The 20,748-nt window shown below is 49.5% G+C and overlaps 8 protein-coding genes across 8 annotated transcripts; 4 read left to right on the top strand and 4 right to left on the bottom strand.

Moving 5' to 3' along the window:
• Positions 1 to 487: 487 nt before the first annotated feature.
• HO133_003040 (uncharacterized protein) lies at positions 488 to 1,759 on the bottom strand (the record flags this gene model as incomplete). The annotated part of the gene is made up of 1 exon (XM_037293964.1): positions 488 to 1,759. The coding sequence occupies one exon, from the start codon at positions 1,757 to 1,759 to the stop codon at positions 488 to 490; it is 1,272 nt and encodes a 423-aa protein (XP_037150042.1).
• A 240-nt stretch (positions 1,760 to 1,999) lies between these two features.
• HO133_003039 (uncharacterized protein) lies at positions 2,000 to 2,467 on the top strand (the record flags this gene model as incomplete). The annotated part of the gene is made up of 3 exons (XM_037293963.1): positions 2,000 to 2,076; positions 2,152 to 2,334; positions 2,395 to 2,467. 3 exons carry the CDS (start codon positions 2,000 to 2,002, stop codon positions 2,465 to 2,467), a joined length of 333 nt encoding a protein of 110 aa, XP_037150041.1.
• Positions 2,468 to 2,626: 159 nt separating this feature from the next.
• Positions 2,627 to 4,238, bottom strand: HO133_003038 (uncharacterized protein; the record flags this gene model as incomplete). The annotated part of the gene is made up of 5 exons (XM_037293962.1): positions 2,627 to 3,533; positions 3,674 to 3,701; positions 3,753 to 4,028; positions 4,083 to 4,097; positions 4,148 to 4,238. The coding sequence occupies 5 exons, from the start codon at positions 4,236 to 4,238 to the stop codon at positions 2,627 to 2,629; spliced, it is 1,317 nt and encodes a 438-aa protein (XP_037150040.1).
• A 1,694-nt stretch (positions 4,239 to 5,932) lies between these two features.
• Positions 5,933 to 7,792, top strand: HO133_003037 (uncharacterized protein; the record flags this gene model as incomplete). Its single annotated transcript, XM_037293961.1, has 4 exons — positions 5,933 to 5,970; positions 6,123 to 6,375; positions 6,438 to 6,751; positions 6,805 to 7,792. 4 exons carry the CDS (start codon positions 5,933 to 5,935, stop codon positions 7,790 to 7,792), a joined length of 1,593 nt encoding a protein of 530 aa, XP_037150039.1.
• Positions 7,793 to 8,513: 721 nt separating this feature from the next.
• On the bottom strand, positions 8,514 to 10,300 carry HO133_003036 (uncharacterized protein; the record flags this gene model as incomplete). The annotated part of the gene is made up of 3 exons (XM_037293960.1): positions 8,514 to 10,105; positions 10,156 to 10,240; positions 10,298 to 10,300. The coding sequence occupies 3 exons, from the start codon at positions 10,298 to 10,300 to the stop codon at positions 8,514 to 8,516; spliced, it is 1,680 nt and encodes a 559-aa protein (XP_037150038.1).
• Positions 10,301 to 10,735: 435 nt separating this feature from the next.
• Positions 10,736 to 11,790, top strand: HO133_003035 (uncharacterized protein; the record flags this gene model as incomplete). The annotated part of the gene is made up of 2 exons (XM_037293959.1): positions 10,736 to 10,893; positions 10,956 to 11,790. The coding sequence occupies 2 exons, from the start codon at positions 10,736 to 10,738 to the stop codon at positions 11,788 to 11,790; spliced, it is 993 nt and encodes a 330-aa protein (XP_037150037.1).
• Positions 11,791 to 12,506: 716 nt separating this feature from the next.
• Positions 12,507 to 13,521, bottom strand: HO133_003034 (uncharacterized protein; the record flags this gene model as incomplete). Its single annotated transcript, XM_037293958.1, has 4 exons — positions 12,507 to 12,766; positions 12,818 to 13,097; positions 13,164 to 13,415; positions 13,480 to 13,521. 4 exons carry the CDS (start codon positions 13,519 to 13,521, stop codon positions 12,507 to 12,509), a joined length of 834 nt encoding a protein of 277 aa, XP_037150036.1.
• A 1,656-nt stretch (positions 13,522 to 15,177) lies between these two features.
• Positions 15,178 to 18,840, top strand: HO133_003033 (uncharacterized protein; the record flags this gene model as incomplete). The annotated part of the gene is made up of 4 exons (XM_037293957.1): positions 15,178 to 15,624; positions 15,672 to 15,790; positions 15,848 to 16,768; positions 16,824 to 18,840. 4 exons carry the CDS (start codon positions 15,178 to 15,180, stop codon positions 18,838 to 18,840), a joined length of 3,504 nt encoding a protein of 1,167 aa, XP_037150035.1.
• Between the last annotated feature and the right edge of the window lie 1,908 nt (positions 18,841 to 20,748).

Raw genomic sequence — 20,748 nt, 5'->3', positions numbered from 1 at the left:
CTTGATTAATGATTAATGGCAAAGACTACAACAACGTGATGGGTCTTGACCCCTGTTATATCTCCGCGTAGAATAGAAATGGAGCCAATGTCTACGTACTTCCTCTTTTGAATCACAATCTAACCCAAGTGGTGGCAATTGGGAGTCCTCAGGGTATCACGACAAGAACAGCAAGGAAATAGTTTTCGGTGGCATACAACTCGTGTCCACTCTTTTCGTGTACGGAGGAATTTGTGGCGTCCATTTCGGGTGTACAGGCAAAAGGAGAAATTGGGGGTATCGTCCTTTGACCAAACCACCACCAAGCATTTCCAGCAGACATAATATTTGGAGAAGGGCGTTTTCCTCTATGTACATATGGTGTACAGGATCAGACGCCGCCCAATGAAGCCTGCTGATGCACGCAAAACATTTCCACAAGAAGCGCTTAGATCTTGCAGCAGCAAAATGCTGGCCAGGTATATCCATCCGCTTCCACCCCCAAAACTCACACAAACACCTCTCCACCATCAACAAGTACCGGTTCCCAAGGCTTCCCTTCGGTAGCCTCGCTGGGCACCCTCACCTCCAACGGACTGTACAGGTACCAACCCTTCAATGCACCTATGGCAGCTCGAATTCTGGCTTCATCCAGACTGCCTCCGGATCCCTCTCCGAGTTTGTCCTTCCCTGCAAAGACACCAACCACGAAGACAGGATGTCGACTCTTTCTCCCAGTCTCACTCAATATTCTTGCCACAGGACTCTCAAACCCTTCTCTCGCACACAATTTACTCAGGTCCCTCGTTGGTTGTCGAAACTCGAACAACTTGCTCACATCCAAGTGCCGACTGAGTATGTGCGCCTTGAAGAAATTATAAGCAGCCCTCTTCCCAGCATGTAGATACACAGCACCCATCAGCGCTCTCACAAACCCGGCGGATGCTACTTCGAGCGTGACCCCCCTCTTAGCCTTCCGCTGGGCGTCTTCCTGTCGCAGCTCGGGTCGCTCTGCGTAGTCGGTCTCGGTGCGCTCGATTTCGTCTCCGAAGTCGTCATCATAGACGGTCTTGCTAGTCGCGCCTCTGCTCCAGCCCCTTCTCTGCTGCTCTGGGTTAGGTCGCGTGCTAGGATCTTCAGCAACTTTTGGGAGGTCCTTGAACTGTGTGCCAGTGCCGTTCACGCTTGCATTTCCCGCTTCCTGCCTTGTGCATTGTAGAACCCCAGGATCGACTTCTCCCCCTGGCGCTGCCGCCACTTCGACGCCCCATTCTCGCGTAACGGCCGCGAGAGTTTTAGACCCACAGTAGGCGGACATGGCGGCGAACGTGACTTCGGTGGGGAGACGAGGGTAGCGGCAGACGATGGCTTCGGAGGTGTAGTAGCCTAAGAGGTCGTAGCCGAGTATGGAGAGGGAGGCATTGTTGAAATTAGGGTTTGTATCGGCGGAAGGGTCGACAAGGCAGCGGGCAAGAGACTCTAGGGGAAGGCGTGGAGGGAGAACGAGTCGAGCATGTAAGGCGGAGAGGCGAGCGGAGGAAAGGGCGCGTGAGGGTGGTGGAGATGGGAGGAGGGTGTAGTGTGCTGGATTTTGTGGCTCAGTGTCATCTTCTGGTTCTGAGATGGTTCTTATTGGTACTGCAGCGGAGGATTGAAAGCGGAGAAGAATGTTGAAAGGTTGAGGTCGATATTGACTCGGATATTTGTGAATGAAGCAGCATGGTCTCGTGCGCGGCGAGAGGACTGAGCCGCTCCATCGTAGGAGGTGCAAGCCTTTCATATAGGCATATGACAAGACGGTAGGTCCTCAGTTTTCCCTTTTCCCCCAATTGCTCAACGACTGTTCCTTAGGGATATCTGGAATGTTGATGTTGAAGCTGGTGCATCTTTAAAATTCTTGAGCTACTTCTAAATTTAATGGTCTTGTCGATCAATTCCGATGCCAAGGCCATGAATAGAGTAAAGTTAGAAAGAGCGCACTTCCTCTTTGTCTTTAACAGAAACCCGATTACTACGCGCAATGGAGAAAGACCATTCGATCAAGTCGGTCGAGTCGAAAGGAGCGTCAATTTCGCACTCTAGCGGAGGAAAGATACCGTAAGTAGAGCAAGGGCTGTGGATCCAATGGCTCTTGAAACTCCATTCTGCTCAGTCGGCTTACCCCATTTCAAGATATCCCAAGCATGTCTGGTCACCAGCAGGAGGATGGTATGCACAGCCAGCCAATTGGAAAGCAAACACAGCGGTAATGGGGGTGGTCGTCATCGGGATTACGGCAATTGCATGGAACATCAGTGCGGAGAGGGAGATCAGGCCAAGAATGCCGGAGAAGGGGAGATTTTTCCCAAGTCGATAGTAAGAATACCCTATTTTCTACAAGTTAAGTGCGTATATACTGATGTTGGTCTATCTTAGTTGGAGCAGGCAAATAATAGAGCACGAACGGGCAGAAGCTGCCAAGGAAGCAGCGGCGAAAGGGCAGCAATAACGACAGGTCCATGCAGCTGATTACTGCCGGCGTTGCAGATAATCGGCGAGCCTATGGGTATCACAAAGTGTAGATCAATTCGCTATCTCCTTTTGCTATCTTTCATGAGAAGGCCGTTACCAATCTTGGTAGATCCTCCACTTGCTCGAACCTTTGTCTTCATGAAATCCGCGTTCTCGCGTCTTTTATTGTGCTTCGCCTATGTAGGAGACGTTGTGATGTTGTACCAGTCGCCGCAGATCTCTTTGAGACCTCCCATGGTGAAAATTTGTCGAACAACTCGCCAGAGACTTTGGTGATATCGAGCTTCTCGACTCTCTCCCGCATCACGTCTAAGCGATCGAGACTTCGTTCACCGTTCCACAGCTCTTTCCCTTCATGGTAACTTAACGTTGGCATTCCGGACTGCTCGATGGCGAAACTGGCGCTGATGGAGCCCACTAATGCACTACCTTCAAATGCAGTGAGGCCGGGCCCAAGATCGCGCCACTCGTCCATCAGCAACCCTATGCAATAGCCTCCTAGGAATGCGTTGCCACCCCCAGTTGGATCCGTAACTCTGTTCTTCCAGGTCGCACGGTCTTCCTGTTTTACGTGCTTCAATGGCGTATGGTACGCTGGCAATGCAACATTTCGGGTGTGCGAAGCTACGAAGCAACCATCTTCCCCCATTCGGACCACTACGGCACTTGGCTTGAGTCCGAACCCTTGCGCGAGGAGCGTCTTGCAATACTGTTGGAGATCTTGTTGAGCTATAGTGCCCTCACCCTGATTCTCTTCGTTGAACAGGGCAAAGAGTTCGCGGTCATTGGGCGAAAATACGTCCACAAAATCCATTGCCTCAAAGATTGATTGCAGCTCGCTAGGCCGACAACAGTGCTCCATAGGCTCCCACACAATGAATGGCGTCTGGAATTGATCAGAATTCCATTGTGGGTGTTCGTTTTTAAGAGCCTTTCTTCGACTCATGATGCCCTTCACTAGTTCAATGCACCGAATAGGAGTGCAGATGAGGTGGTAGCTCTTGGACGTCAAGAAACGACCACTGAGCATTGCGTGGTCGACCCTGGATTTTAGACTCGTGGTCAGTATTACCTGTTTTCGAGGGGATCTCGAGGCTTGGAACAAGAATAAAAGCTCTCAAGATATGTCTCAAATTTCAATGTTTGGTCCAGAAGAGAAAGTATGGACACGGAAAATACGTACTGGATCTTAGGAGTCAGGAATTCAAAGTCTGGTCAAGTAAACATTGGCGTTGCTTCTCGAGATCATACCATTGACTTACCACGGACTCCTTCTTTAGAGTAGACGTTCTTCCCGCGAGTGGTCAACCTGTGCGGCGTCCTGACGAAGATGCTGCTCAGACACCAAGACTGAAGCTCAACTTTTGCATCCACTGGAAAATCACAACCTTCATGTACGATCATACCAACAGACTTCGAGTCCACCCCATTGCCTTTGATTTCCCGGAAAATCCTCGCGCCAAGAGCTGCGTAAATCCCGGCACCTCCAAGTACATTCGAATACAACAATTTGGGCGGCGATTCTTGATAGATGTCGTCTGACAAGCATTGGAGATGGTCTAGATATGAAAAGGGATTTCGGAAAAGCTCACCAATGATGCACGAGCCTGCAACATGTTCAGTTGACATCATGAGTTTAGCCAAGTAACTTATTCACCAAGCGTAACAAAGTCGATGGGGGTTTCTATCTCATCTTCTCCCGTGAAGTTGACTTGCTCCTTCTCGGGTATCAAGTGCTTTTCCGGCATGATGCCTCTGATTGGTGCCAAAGTTAGAAGCTTGAGAGCGGACCAGATGGCTAATGCTGGGAAGCAAAAACAAACCAAGTAGTTGCAGGCCAGATCTGCGTGTAGAACCGAATACTGTCAAATTTGAGCACTGCGCAGATTTTGGAGTAGACACATTTGGAGAGCAGAAATATCCTTTCGTTGCCGAAACACGGCATTTCACCTGAGTAACAAGACAATTCTGGAGGATTCACAGTGAAGGAGCTGTCTGCTCCCGAAATCTGAGCTGTGGGCCCTAATTTGCTATCGAACAGGGAAGTTTCATTCCGAAAATACATACATCTACAGTCTACTGTACAATCTCAACACTGAACCCGTCGTCCGCTCTCCAGGCCTTGTAGTCGTGAGTAACTTTGTCTAATTTACTTTAAAGAGCGGGTCGGCTCGCGATCGGACTGGTATAAATACGAAAAGGTACAAGAGAATTAGTTAGGGGCCTTCGGCTCTATGGCTATAAATTAGTGTGATCCATTAGATAACTAGCTTAATTATATATTTTCCGATAAAATTATAGAAGCTATGAACTATTTAGTTATAATAAAGAATTATAGAAGTAGCTTTATTTCTACAATCTATAGCTTGATAACTATATTAGTTATTCTATAAGCTTTTATTACGTAGGTACGTAACGAGACGAGATAGAACGAAGTTTAGAGTATCATATCCTATTCTAGAATGCATAATGGATGGGGTTGCTGGCGTAGCAGGGTTTATAGGTGATAGTGGGGTGAATTGCTGGAATGCTTGATGATGACGACGTCGATGAGAAGATTGTAGGTATCTTGGCTCTTGATTCTAATTCGCTAGTGAGAGCACTGAAGCCTTCCGCAGCCGGCGTCTCTGCGGGGCAGGGGAGAAGGGTACTTGTACAAACGGCTCAACGGCCAAAGAGGGTGATAATACAAGCAAGAATGAAAGAATGATCACTTGAGGGCCACCTAGGATCTGGGCAAGACCTCCAGAAACCAAGAAGAGCCAGCCATGGGTGGGTAGAAGGATGGATTGTTCAGAAGCCTATGGCAGCTATCTACCTGCAAAAGCCTTCCAGGAAGGACCACCCAGAACTATGACTCCGAATTGAAAGACCCTGGCTGTCGAACGTTTACCCAAGGCCCTGAGTTTCATGAGACTCGCGTCATAAGTTCAGTTCATTTCCGGCTATCAGATAGGCCCTCCTTATATTGAATCACTACAAGTAGCTCCGTCCGTTACCTCTAGGACCTCCCAATCGTAACCAATATCCTGAGATTCTGATGATACTGTAATGATAGCTTGAGCGATTAGCTCGAGATTGCTTATTGCGAGTGCTAAAATGCTTTGACCTGCACCGCTGAGACAGACTCTAACAGGGTATATATTGGGCGTGAGGTCTTGCAGGACTATACCAAACCCTAGAACTAAACCACTTCGATAAGGCTGATGAAGCTTATCTTGCCAAGGCAAATAATGCATGCAAATGCAAATGTACCTGCGAAGCAAAACTAAAGTATCTATCACATTATTCAATTTTTTTTCACCGGAGTAAGAAAGAATTGGTTGTTGATTTTGTGACAGAGCTTTGCTTCTTGTCCTTTCTCCTTTGATTAGAGTACAGCTGTGATTGCTACTACAGTACTCCAGCGAAGCGCCTGTCTTTACTCTCTCCTTTTCCCATAATGGCAGCTTCGGTGAACTTGACAACCCTGATCAAGCGGTATGCACGAACCCTTACTTGCTTGCCAACAGTCTTGCTCTGCCTTACTCTGCCTGCCAAACTACCCATTCCATCTCCGTCAAATCCACTCCACCCCCCCCCCAAATGCCCTCCACTCTACCTGCAAAGTTGGCACTGACCATACTTGGTAGGCTCGAAGCTGCAACTTCGCGTTTGGAAGATCTAGTACCTACGATAACCGATCCTTCAGTCACGACAGATGCCGCCCAGCCTCTGTCCGGCCAGGGACCATCCGCAGAACGGGCTTTGGACCAGGCAAGATCGCCTTCCAGGCACATGGAAACACTACCTCCGGTCATTGATGATTTCGATGCTATAATCAATGGGCAAGTCAAGTCCTTCGTTAATATGAGCGAAGAGATTGGGGGACTAGTTGCTGAGCAGGTACGTCCACCAAGACTTCCTCATCCACGAAGCATCTGGCTTGCTGACCCTCGCATCACCAGTCTGCTGCTGTCCTTCGAGCCTTTGCTGCAGAGCGCAAGTTCCTTATTATCACCACCAAAGCCAGAAAGCCGGACATCCAGTCACCAGTCTATATGGAGATCTTGAAGGACTTGCAAGCGATGATGGGTGCTGTCAATGACATTCGAGAAGCCAATCGAGCATCGCCCCTTTTTACCCATCTGACAACTGTATCCGAAGGCATTGAAGTGCTCGCCTGGATAACCATTGACCCCAAACCCGCAGACTATGTGGCGGAAATACTCAGTAGCGCTCAATATCATGGGAACCGTGTGATCAAGGAGTATAAGGAGAGGTAAGTCATCGCCGTCGCACTCGATGCCCGATGTCAATTAATTTCTTCATCAGGGATCGGAGACATGTCGACTGGGTTAACGCCTTTTACGCCATTTTTAAATCCCTAATCGCGTACGTAAAACAGCATTACCCGTCAGGCGTGACATGGAACAACCAAAACGGCATTGATCCACAAGAAGCCCTCCACCAAGTTCAAACAGGCCAGACGTCCTCAAAAACCCCACCGCCATCTTCTGGCCCGGCACCGCCTCCACCACCTCCTCTGCCTTCCTTCGATGGCTCTCCACCTCCACCGCCAATGCCGCCGAACGGCGTCACTCCAACTTCCAGCTCGTCAGACATGGGTGCCGTCTTCGATCAAATATCTCGTGGCTCAGATGTGACCTCTCACCTCCGCAAGGTTGATCCGTCCATCCAAACCCACAAGAATCCCTCGCTCCGTGCCCAGGGCGCCAGCGCTCCGCCTGCTCCTAGCCGCTCTTCATCTCAAAGCTCTTCTCTCGGCAAATCGCCCATCCCTGGCAAAAAGCCTAAGCCAGAAAGTATGCGCGGAAAGAGACCACCCCGAAAAGACCTTGAGGGCAACAAATGGCTCATCGAAAACTATGACAACCCTGGCCAAATGCTCGAAATTGAGGCTTCAATCTCGCACTCCATCCTCGTAACGCGCTGCACCAAGACTCCCATCCGTATCATCGGAAAGGCCAACGCTATCTCTCTCGACAACTGCACGCAATGCTCGCTCGTCATAGATTCTTTAGTTAGTGCCGTCGATGTCATCAAAAGCCCTAAATTTGAAATGCAGGTTTTGGGTAAGCTGCCGACTATCATGCTAGACCAAGTCGATGGCGCGGCGATCTATTTGAGTAGAGATTCGCTAGGGACAGAGGTTTTCACGAGCAAGTGTACGGGCATCAACGTCAATTTGCCGGGACAGACAGAAGATGATGATTATGTCGAGAAGGCGCTGCCGGAGCAGGTCAAGAGTGTGGTGAGGAATGGTGCGCTCGTCAGCGAGATTGTTGAACATGCTGGATAGGAGATGAAATCTGGAATGAGAGGGGTAGGAAAAGCGCCAAAGATGGTCTAGGTCTGGCTGGTGAGAAGAGAGCATGTAAGATTGAGATTGACAAGATCTTTGTAATCGATTACAATATTTCATGAGATGCTGCCATTCAATGGTAATTCCACATGGAGTTCATATCGAAGAGCAGCACTACACACTAGCGTACGTTATGAGTTCCTGCTCAGGCGAGCATGCCTATCAGTAGCTGGTTTTGTTCGTCTGGAAGTTGAATAGGTGAATAATCCTGACCCCGAACCGAGGGATAGCACAGGCAGCGTGATCAGAGGGTCGTCTTCTTTCCCAGCATCTTGGTAAGAGATGTGAGCTAGGATTTCCTCCCAGGTCCGAATGTCATTCAAATGGGCCCTCTCATGGGCCACGCTTCGATCACATTGCCGCAGCAAACAGCCGGAAGTTCACGAAAGACTGGCTGACAGACACGCTTAGGTGGGCCGAATGCAGGGCTACTTGCACTGCTCAAAAGCCCAGTCTGACGCCATCGCTCCAACAAATGCTTGCTATGCTCCTACTGAAATGCCCAAATGCAGGGCTACTTGCACTGCTCAAAAGCCCATTCTGACGCCATCGCTCCAACAAATGCTTGCTATGCTCCTACCGAAATGCCCAAATGCAGTTGAAAGAGCTGATTGGCCCTGATACGCCGGTCATTGACCACATTCATTCGTCATCTTCCTCATGGCAATTGCCCGGGAATACCCGGCAAATCCTGTGTACTGGCTGATCTCATATCAGGGTCAGGAATAGGGCTGCGCATTTTCTCGATTCCCAAGTTGACGTTGGGGGGCCCGCCAACTCCATCTGAATGACTGCGATCCATCGGCGCAGGCTCCGATACAGAAATAGCAGGTTGATCCGGATGCGGTATATGCTCTTCCCCTTCCGGTCCATGGACCTTGACGCCAGCTTCCGAATCGCTATCGCTTCTTTCTGCAGCCAGTGCTGTATTGCTGAGATCAGTCGTACTGCTGGCCTTACTCACATTCGTACTCGACGGGCTCTCAGTTCGCAGTCCTAGGTCCTTGCCTAGACTTTCGGCAGCGATTTTGAGATTCGCGTTCTTCCAATCCGCGGCTTTGCTCTCTGGGACTGGCTGGCCGACGCTTGGCTCGGTGATGATCTTCGTGAGGCCTTCCTTGGTTTCTGGAATAGCTCGCCATACGACTGCTAGACGGTCGAGCGCGCGGGTACCTTTACGAGCCGACCCTTTGATGCCGTCCATTGCTTCCCAGTCAATTTCGAAGACACCGCTGTCAGGTAGGGTGTCCGCGCTAGGAGGATCGGCTGTGGCCATGGAGGCAGTCCCGTAGTCAGGTTGAGAGGTAGAGGAGTGTTGAGATTCAAAGAACGCATTAAACCAGACATGTGCGACTGACGTGACCATTGTGAGGCCGTAGGTAGCCTTATTGCGGCGTTCGAAGTCGACGTTGATGTCGGATGTAGGAAGTACGATTGGGCGTTCAGGACGGAAGAGGACAGCATCCGCGCCCGGTTGGTGAGCTATTTTGGAGTAGACCGAGGATGAGTAGGAAGGATGGCTGGGGTCGGCTTGAAAGTTGGTCTCCTGGAGAGGGAGAGCTTTCTCGTTGAGATGATCCGAGACGCTTGCGGGATTGACCATCTTCTGCGACTCCCCATCCATGATCATCCTCTCTTTTCTGTCGAATGTGTGAAATGTCTTGATGACTCTACCTTCCTCCACGTAGCCCGCAACAGCCACTTTCACCCCGTCTCGGAGTCCCCACACATGTACTTCGAGAATTTCGATTTGCCTCTCAACGTAGATCTTACCATGTCTCGTCCACCAATCCACGTAACCGACCCACCGCAATTGGCTTGGTATACTGACTCCACTTCCGAATCCGCTCCTCATTCTCCTAGAGGTGAATCTCGTCAGTGCTTCCTCAATGGTCCATCCTTCCTCGCTGATCAGGTAACTACAAGCCGAGGTCCCACTCCTGCCTTTTCCAGCTTTGCAATGTACTACAATCGTTCTCCCCTCTTCCGACTCGGGACCTTTCAGCCACTCTCGCATACTAGCCACGATGTTGGGTATCAGAGCGAAAGGGGGAGGATGATGATCTGGCCATGGAAAATGTCTTATTCGATTGTAGACCTCGCTGTCCGGATAGCCTGTACCTTCGGCACGAAACTCCCATATCGCCCACTTGTTGCCATGTTTGTAGTCAAGAAATCTAACAAGAGCGTCGGTTGGGTTGCGGTAAGCGCGTTGGGGATAAGTCGAAGATGGGCCAGAGGTGGCGATGACTGACCGGGTATCAGAGGCTGAAGAGTGAAGGGTGGGTAAGATGGTTTACTATTGTCTGTAACGTAGCAAAGGTCCAAGCCTGCCTCGGGATGGCGTGAACGAGGACCTGCTACAATTGATCGGAGAAGAGAAGCCTGAGGGTCTTAATACAAACGACATTCGGGATGTATCTCATTCTTTAGTTGACATACCATGGTTCTACTGATTTCCGCGTTCGGCCTTGATTGGCTTACTGCACTCGCATTGGCAATGCTTTTGTATGTGTAGGTAGGTCTTGCACAAGAAAATGGCAAAAGATTCCCTGTTTTTTTTCTTCTCTTTTTTTTCAATTTCTTCCGATTTACTTCCCACGCTCAGCAATTGGGCCCAAGTTCATTCTCATTGTAAAAACACCGAGTGTTTCAACAGGTGCTCAAGTTGCGCAGGTGCAACTGTTACGTACCTTCGCTGTCACGAAGCCTGCATGGTTTAACCTCATCGGTGCGTCACTCACCGAGATACCGATTTGATCGACGCAGGGATACCTCAGTCGTGATACCTTTGGTGTAAGGGATGATACCCTTCTCCTATGGAGCAACGGAGTTCGACTAGGTAACAGTTACTTATAGAAACTGTTCATATATACAGCAATGACTCGGACGGTCCGCACGACTCCCAAACTATTACCAACACCCCTCGCTATGTCCGCTGCCCCAAATGAACCTACTCCCTCCCCTCTTCCTATCCGCCCCAAGGAGGAGGCTCATCTTTTCAAAGAGGCGGGACGAAAGAAAGATGGAAGGGAAGAGTAAGCATTTCAGGGGGTCTTTAATGATCTGTCTCGAGCTCTGACAACCAGATCAACGACAGGGAAGTGACTAGTCGTCCACATCCAAAACCAACCTTTCCAACCCCAAAGCTCCGCCTCTCTACCCTTGACCTTGATCACCCTGGTTCCAATGTCTTTTTCAGCAATACGAACCCTTCCAAAGCTCTTTCCGAGGCAGTCGACGCCGTCCTTTCCATTCTCTATCAACCCACCAAAACCAACGATCATATCCCTGCGTGCCGCTCCGTGACCCTCTGTCTCCATGCTATGGGCGGTGTCGCATATACAACGGGCTCAGATTTAGACGGAGACCACAAAGAAATCCACTTTTCTCTGGACTATATCAATGGAATTCCATCTGCGCGACAGAAAGACGAGGTACAAGGGGTGCTTGTACACGAAATGGTCCATTGCTGGCAATGGAACGCCGTGGGAACCGCACCTGGCGGGCTAATCGAAGGCATTGCTGATTTTGTAAGGTTGAAGGCTGGCTTAAGCCCACCACATTGGAAGAAGGAAGGAGGTGGGCAGTGGGATGCTGGATACCAGCATACAGGATATTTCTTGGAATGGATAGAAAGTACTTGTGGCCGAGGCAGTGTGAGAAAGATTAATCACGCATTGAAGGACAAGAAATACGCAGAGGATGACTTTTGGGAGCAACTGTTCGGCAAAAACGTTAGTCTTCTGTGGAAGGAGTATGAAGGAAGCCTAGACGAGGAACAGAAAATGACGAAAAAGGTGGAGAGCAGCGCGAAAAGTCACGAGAAGGATAGGAAAGATAATGCTGAAATGAAAGAGAAGGGCAGGAAAGACGGTCGCTCCGAGGGAGACGAGTCTGTCGAAAAGGACAAGCCAAACGACAACCTTGCATGAACTGGAATTGATGGTATCGAGCAAGACCAGGTGTATGAGTGATGAGATGATATCCTCTCTATTAGCCCTCATTGCTTCCCACTCATAGACTCAATATCCTACAAAACGCTTCAGTCCCAGCCGATATTGATCCGCTTGTCAAAGATCAGGTATTAGCTGAGTATGGACTCCCATGGCTGAGCAGGATGGATCTGCTGCTAGTCAACTCGATTCTAGAAGCATCAGGCGAGGTGCAAGTTCCAAATTTCTTCAGACTCACATTCTCCCGATGGTCTCTGAGGATCAAATGTAGCTGTGCCTCGTTGGTCTTCCAATTCTAGCAGCATCTCGAAATGATGGTGTATTGCAACTGTACGTTTCTACTACTTCTAATCCGAGTTCATTCGGTGAACGAGCTTTATCAATCATACTCGTAAAGGTCAAAAGGTCCATGGCCGTCGAATCGTGGTAGTCTAGGTTCGAAATCTTGTGTGACCGAGTAGATTTAATAGTGGCGTTAGCTTTTCACCTGGATTCACAACGATATAAGAGATCCCCAGGAACACAGGTAAAATTGTTGAATGATTCACATAATCTTGAAACATTTCCTGATGTCGGAACCTGCCTTCCAAAGCTTGTCCAGCCTATGACTCGCTCATAGGGGCAAAACTCCAGAAGACAGGTTCTTAGGATCGCTTTTGATAGCTAGGGCTTGTATCCTATTCGTACTGTACAGATTACATTCGGTTCATTGTAAGACTTAATCCAGCATCAACTATGAGACCCTGGCCATTGATGTAGCTGGCCGAGGCACTGGACAGAAAGACAATCACGTCGCCAACTTCTTCTGGTACAGCCATTCTCCCGACAGGTGAGACGGCTTGAATGATACCTTTGAGCTCAGGCTGCTTGTCGAAGTCTGCGGCCATCATCGCCGTATCGACCCACGCAGGACAGATGGCATTAACCCTGATGTGGTGAGCTGTATTGTCAAGCGCTGCGTCTCTGATCAGAAAGATCATCCCCAAAGACAACATTCGAGACTTACCAGCCGTTTTCGTGATGCCCATCACTGCATGTTTCGAGGCTGCGTATGGAAGTTTGCCACGAGCCCCAATGAAGGACATGACGGAAGTAATGTTGATGATGGACCCTCGACCAAGAGATCGCTGCCCGTGACGGCCTCGATACATGAGAGGCTCTTGCACTGCCATGGCTTTTGAGACAGCGCGTACACACAGCATTGTCCCTCGCGTGTTGATTTCTGCAAGCTTATCAAACTCCTCGACGGACGCATCCGCAGTCGGTGCGTTTGAATCTGTGCCTACCTGAACATGTCCATCCGCATCAGCTTCAGATACAGTGAACATTGTTCCTTAACACGGGGGTGTTACCCCAGCGCAATTGACACTGTAGTCGATCCTGCCAAATTCCTTGATGGCAGCATCGACCATGGACTGCACGCTCGCTGGATCTGTGACATCGAGATGGACGACGAGGTAACGGTAGGCTGACTGGATGGCTACAATTTTGCTCTGTTCAGCTGCTTCTCGAGCACCATTGTCGTTCATATCAGCGAAGATGATGCCATTTGCCCCGGCCTCAGCAAAAGCAAAAGCAGCCTCACGCCCGATGCCACCAGCAGCCTAGATGCAAGCGAAGATGAGTGCTCGATAGTATGAAGCGTATGGCTTATGAGGATGCACGCACCCCTGTGATTAGTGCAACGCCATTCACGCCCTTGACGGCCATGTTGTCGTCCGTCGATGGCCGCGACACTGGGTGAATATCAAGCAAAAGCTTTGAGGATGGGCGGCTGCATGAGTGAGATAACGGGTGGAGGGTGCAACAAAATAGAAACGTTGGGTCAAATCAAGAGTGCCTCGAAACGCAGCTAGCCAATCAGTCTTGGACTGAGAACGGACCTCGACCGTCCGGAAGACAGGCTAAGCCTACTGGGATACTATTGGAGGATTCTATGGGATCTGTGCGGTGACGCAGGAGGCTGTGTAGCTCCGTGACTGATAGAGAGACAGAGAGGGCCAAGATGATTAGGAGTAGGACGCAAACTGCCAAAGTCCGTCGCGAGACTCTTGCTGAGGGGAGGATTAACGGCGGCGCCACCAGAGCTCCAGTATCAAGTGTCGGACAGAACATCAGCAATTTGCTCTTGTTGTCGGCCAACCAGCTCAATGCCAAGAGCCATCTGTCCAAATTTGGGCTAAATTCTGTGTTGGCGGCAGAGTTCAGGTATCATCTACCGTGTCTTTGAAGTCGATGTCTTCTTTATAATGCTTTTGTCTAAGACTACGACTGTCGCCTGTCTGGCGAAGCTCAAAGCAGAAGGATTGCAGAACTCAAAGACTGCCAATCCCACAGAGTTAAATCGGAGCCCGTGAAGGAGCTGCATGCGGTTAAAGAAAGGTTGTTTGTGTGATATGTAGTGTTTCTAGCTATGTAGCAAATGCGAGCGTTGGTCGACAAACGTGAACCTATTGTTGTCGAAGCATCGGTCCATTAGTATTGGCTTCCTGCTTTCTTTTAGCTACACAATTCGTATACCTGTACATAGGATTAAGAAATTTGCTAATCTCATATTCTGCAAGTCTGTCTTCCTCGTTGATCTGATTAGTGATATTCCCTGAGCAAATATGGGAGGCAGTTTCGATAACGCTAACAAAGGGGATGGGCTGAGCGGCACGAGCCCAGGTGACAGAATTGGAGGCGAATTGAATCGTTTTCAACGGTACCCCACCCCGAGCCATCTTCAGAAAGGTGGAAGACGGTGGGAGAGATTTGGATAGGTAAAGGGGCAAGCCTAATGTAAGGTAGGAGTACCTTACATACCCGTCTCTGAAGTAAGAGAATGCAGAGACAAGGCGCCCACTAAGGTAGGTACCTACTCTTACTACCTCATTAAGGTACACTTACAAGTACCTAAGCACGCGGGTGACAGAAAAACCTGCACACCTTGAAATTAGAAATTTGATGATGATTTCACAACGAAGAGCCCTAGCAGAAAGGTTTTGCGTTGTGATTTAAAGATTTCGATAACACTAATATACTGTTGCGCAAAATTTAATTCATAAAGAGGGTATTCGTTGAGTTATTCCAGCTGACAAGGTGAAGGGATTTCTTGGTGTGTGCAGGTTTTTCTGTCACCCGCGTGCTAAGGTACGGTAGGTACCTACCTTAGAGTACCGTACCTTAAGCCTTTGCCTTTCGCTGGGCTGCGAAACCCCCGGGCCTTCCTGAAAGCGGACACTAAAAGCGGACGCTAAATATGTTGCTTTCAAAACATTGCGCGACTCCCCCCCCCCGAGGCAAATCGAAGGACCAGCAAGCACAACCATAAGTACAAGCAACGCCGAACTTTTGCTGCCATTCTTTCTCCATAGCATCCACGATATGGAGCTTCTAGCTAGCAATACACTCACTGCCTTAAAAAGCACTGCACCTATTGACACCAAGCTTAAGCATTTGACAGAACTCAAGGCCGAGATCAAGCACCGTCACTGTCCTGAACATGCTGTCGCACCACTCTTTGATGCTATTCGCATCTCACTTGCTACACCACACCTCACCGATGCCGGTTTCTCCATACTCGGTCATCTCATGAAACGTTTAGAGTTGCAGGACCAGGACTCGCTTCTCCAAGCACAAGGAATCAGAACTTACCCGTGTCTACTCGAGCGCCTCGCAGACCAAAAAGATCGCATTCGACAAAGGGCGCTGCAAGCATTCACTGACTTTCATTCCGTTTCTCCACCGGATGTCGAGCAATATGTGCGCGACCATGCCTTGACCAATAGACACCCGAAGACGAAAGAAGCTGGGATGCAATGGGTAATTAGCGTATGTGTTGTCCTTCCCGCCTTGCAACAGATGCTAATAAGTCTCAGATCCGCTCAGAAAAGAATATACCCTTTCGAACCTTTGTGCCCAATATTGTGGACTGTCTTGAAGAGGCTGATGGAAGCGTTCGACGGACCGCACAGTCTACAATCATTGAATTGTTCCAGTGAGTGCCCGGAGCTGAGTCTCGACCGCTACGGTAGCCATCGCTGACAATGCGTAGAAATGCTGGAATCAAGGGAACCAACGACCTGCAGAAGCATCTTCAACAGCGCAATGTCCGGAGATCAATTGTTGACCACATCTTATCCGAGCTTGGACTTACTGCTCATGAGGAAATCGAATCTGCCCCGCCAACACAGGCGCGAATTGGTGAGCTTCCGAGACAGACACACTTTCTTGGCAGTAGTACCGCAAGCGACCCCCCGCTTGATGCGCCGCCAATGTCGGTATCTGAGCAAGAAGCCGTACATTTGGATCCCTTGTACATCGAAAGCCACAGAGATCTTGAAGAAACGTTCCGTGAGATGCATCCATACTTCGAGGGCAAGGAGTCTGAGCAGAATTGGCTCAAGCGAGAGAAGAGCATATTGAAATTGAGAAAAATAACGAAAGGCAATGCACTTCAAGACTTCACCACAGTTTACCTTGCCGGCATCAAGGGACTCCTCGACGGTATTCTGAAGACTGTCAATTCCTTAAGGACAACCGTATCCGCCATTGGCTGCCATTTGGTACAAGACTTGGCCCGAGTCGCCGGGCCTGGTCTTGATAGCATGGTTGAAATCCTACTTCAGAATCTGATCAAGCTTTGTGCGAATACAAAGAAGATCACAGCAGCTAAAGGCAACGACACGGTCTCCGCCATCATGGCCAATGTGACTTTTAACAGTCGACTCACCCAACATATTTACAGCGCTTGCCAGGACAAGAACGTGCAACCTAGAAGTTATGCGTGTGGATGGCTCAAAATAATCATCAACAAACACGGACACCATAAGCATGTCATTGAGCACGCCGGAGGGCTTGAATGGATTGAGAAGTGTCTGAGAGCTGGTCTCGGAGACCGGGACCTAAAAGTCCGTGAGAGCATGCGATCAACGTACTGGGCATTCGCCCGTCTTTGGCCGGAAAGATCTGAAGTGTACGTCACACGTCTATCCTCGACCACCTGGTCTCGTTGCTAATGCGTCTTTTAGCATCATGTCCACTCTCGACAAGAAACAACAAGATTTGTTGATAGAAGATCCTTCAAACCCGAACCCACACAAGATACCGGCACCGCACACTACTGTAGCTGGTGCTAAGCCCGGGTTCTCTCATAGCACGACCTCAGTACCAGCTAGACCTTCGATCAAGGAGACCATTGCGGCACAAAAGAAAGCAAAGCTAGCAGGCAAACATCTTCCCGAACGCCCTGGGTCGGCCGAACCCTTTGGATCACCCAAGAAATCTGTCCTACAGCCTAGTCTGGCTAGACCGGCAACTGCCATGTCTGCAGCCACCCGAAACGTGTCTACAACATCGATTGGTACATTATCCTCCGCACCAGTGCGCCCACGACGGAGAGCAGATGTAGCTCGCCCGGCTACCGCAGATCCCTATTCTACCAGGAAACCCGCGAGAACGGAAACACCACCAAGAAGTCCTGCGGTGAGCCCTGTAAAGAGACCAAAGACCCCCGCAAACACCGCAAGTACGATTAAGATGGGTCCTACGAAGATTGGTAGCCCTGCTAGTACCAGCTCCGTCAAGGCGAATTCATCAAAGAAAGCTGGCATAGTCATTTTGAAAGTCCAGCCCCAGCATAGTCCTACGAAAGCTGCAGAAGATTTCACCATGGTTATGCCCAATATGAGTGAGACGAAGTCGAACGCCAGCGACTTCTTGCCTTCACTCAAAGCACCTATTGAGATCAAGTCTACTTCCTCACTAGATATACCACCTACGGGAGATCCATTCATGCCTACGGAGTCCGAGAACGCTGGATCATCCCCGAGTCCAAGGAAGTATCTCAACCAGAACGGTTCCGCTTCATCGATCAATGGCCATGGAGGTGACAAGTCCCACACGAGTCCCACAAAGCTAGCCAACGACTTTGATCATCTATCAATGAACGGGGCCAGTAGCCAAAGAATATCGATGAGCCCAAGAGCTATTGGATCGAGGAAAGAAAATCTGACCATGAAAACCTCCTATTTCCAGGAACAACGGCCGCTCCAGGTCTATGAAGATCCTGTGCTTGACCCCAGCGATGGCAAATTATCCCTTCCGCCATTAGTCCACACGCCAGGCGCCCTTGAAGAACTTCCAGTGAACGAGCCTGCAAAACAGCATCGCCAGGTATTTGATCATCAACTCTTAGCGGAGGAGCCCGCTAGTCCCGAATACCACCAGAAGTGGTTGGCTATTGAGGCAGCGGAGAGACAACGTATTAGCAATTCGGAAAACATTGATAATCCCCGGCTTGCACGCAAGATCTTAGACAGCGGAATCGTCCGCGTCCAGTCAAGGAGCTTGGATGTTCACGGATTTCGCAAGCTTCAGGCGCTGATTCGCACCTCAGGAGAGTCAATCTGGGAAGGCGGCTACAAATTTGACGAGCTAATCCTCCCACTCCTCGAATACCTCGAGACACCAAATGACGAATCTACACCTCGCACAGGCAAAGCGCAGGATTTGAAGACGCAGGTACTGGTTACGGTACGAGTTTTGCTGCAACATCAGCCGAAATACTTCTTCACCTACCATCCGCGCGCACTTACCGCTGTCCTTGCTGCTCGCAAGCATTACAGCAGCACATCCCATATTGTTTGCGGTCTCGAAGAGACCGCTGAGTCCATCGTCCATCAGTGTGACCCGTCTCCCTGCATTGATTCTGTTATGGATCTTCTAGAGACCGAACGTCCCGAAGGCGCTGAGACTAATACCATTCTCATGGGATTGTATGTCCTAGCCGGCTTATTACACCGTGGTCAAGAGAAAGGAACTCGCCTTCATCTGAGTGAGGAACAAGAAGAGAGACTAGGCTGGATGGGTGCGAGATGTTTGTCAGATACGAATCCTGATATACGACGCGCTGTAATCGAATTCGTGCTTGAATTATACGATACCGTGGATCAAAAAAGATTTTGGGGCCTTGTGACGGGTGCGAAGGAAGATCATCGCAGCTTGATCACTTACTATTTGGCGAGAAAGAGGGCTGTTATGCAGTAACGCATGGTTGATGACGGAACGTTTCTGGGGTTTCTGGGCTTCGAGCCTTCCATTTCAGCGATGGCGCTGGTGGCTGTCGTTGTATTGTATATGCACTGTTCAGTAGGGCTTCCCAATTTGTGCACTCAAAATGTATTAAATAGCGCTGAAATAAAATGCAAAGTGTTCACTGTTCGATGTGTCTCTGCCTAAAGCTATGCGTGCCGTGGTAACTAGTTCTACAAATAGTTTCCTAGAGCTATGAGGGTTCTCTTCTTTGAGTAGCGGACTGTTTGGCCTCAACTTCTAACAGGGTTCCGAGGTTCAAGTCTTTACGCCAAAAAGACAAAGGCACGGATCTGTGACTGGAGACTCGGAAGTATCATCCGTGTTTTAGAGATTTCTCGCCCAGAGCTCGTGCATGCATCTGCACTTCTCAAATCACGGAAGTGATCCAAAAATGGGGCTACAACGCATTGCCAATTCTGAGAACGTGAGACGTACGAATGGCTCCGATGTCATCTTGAGTCTCAAGATGAAGCTCCTCCAATACCGGTGGAAGAGCGGCCGACATTGACAGATTGCGCAAGACTAAGGAATCGATTCTCATACAAAGTCGTTTGAGTTTGGGGAAGTCTTGCAGGATGAGCGACCGAGAATCATCCAGGTCTTGGGGATAGACAAGAGTAATGCATCGTATAGCTTCCCGCTCGAACATGGCCGATGTAGATGCCCGGCGTAGCTCGTAGGGCACGCTTCAATGGATAGATTTCGCAGAGCTTTGGGCCGAATGATCACTTCTTGCGGACCATTGCCTGGTGTACCAAAATTGCGAAGAGCTCGATCAGAATCGTCCGACGCTTTAGTCTCTCTCCGTTCACCATAGCCTTTGATATGCCCCTCTCGGGTCCAATACTGAAGGCCGTCAATTGATAGACGCGTCAAGGACAAGAAGCAGCATATGTTGTATAGGAACTGAAGGTCTTCGGCAAGTCCTGACGCCCAATCAGCACAATCTCTGTCATCATACCAGCTTGACCGGATACTGAAAGAGCTGATTGGGGCTCCATTGAGAGCTCTGACGTAGGGACTTGTTGAAGACAGGGGCAATCCTTTCAAGGAGATTGACCCGAGTATTTGTAGTAGTCGTCGAACCGCTTTACCATCGGTAGGCCCTTCGTTGTGTCATGTCAAATCCACGTCTGAACAGAAGACAAAGGACATTTGGAGGATTCGAAGTTCCGTGCGAATACAATAAGACTGAATACTCTTGACGTAGCTGGTGATGAGGTTTTTAAAAGGTCTTTGCTTAAAGTGGTGCGATGGATGAAGTCGCCCATCTGGCTAAAGCAGTCGAGGTGTCCTGAACCCCAGAAGTATGCCGCAATTGGAGCATTATAGGTAGTAGAGCTACATGGCGCTGGTCTGATTGAGTGGATGCGTATGAACGCCTCTTCAGTCTTCTGCCGCCCTCGAAGATGAACATACGCCTGGTAGTTGGTCTCCTCTCGATGTGATGATTATGATCACAGTCAGGCGCGCTTCTACAAGCGCAGAATCAACAACGCTAGTAGCGTCGTACTTTATTACTTTTAGTGCCCAATTCGAGATCCCAACGGCGCTAGCAGATTGAACCTTTGAGTTTTAGGAAATGCTTGCGGGCCGCGATTATCGGATATCGTCGTATGGAACATTGATTAGAATGATTAACATCCCAGATCTTTGTCATCTGCCTATCGTTATTGAGGTTCTATTGTCTCGCCGGACCATAATCTCCAACTTTACTCATTACTACTAGGCCCTGTCAACGACAAGCTTGCACGGCGACGGCGGCACCAGGCCTTCTTAGGGACGGGCTGGAGGTGCAACATGGGCAAAGTGTTTCAGGGCAACGATGTTTCTGAGAAAAGTCAAGAGGCGTAAAGCTTG

Source organism: Letharia lupina (assembly GCF_014066315.1).
Source record: "Letharia lupina isolate WasteWater1 chromosome Unknown contig_16, whole genome shotgun sequence".
NCBI classification, from domain to species: domain Eukaryota; kingdom Fungi; phylum Ascomycota; class Lecanoromycetes; order Lecanorales; family Parmeliaceae; genus Letharia; species Letharia lupina.
Note: the sequence above shows the minus strand (reverse complement) of the source record. Positions and strands in the feature narration are given on the sequence as shown.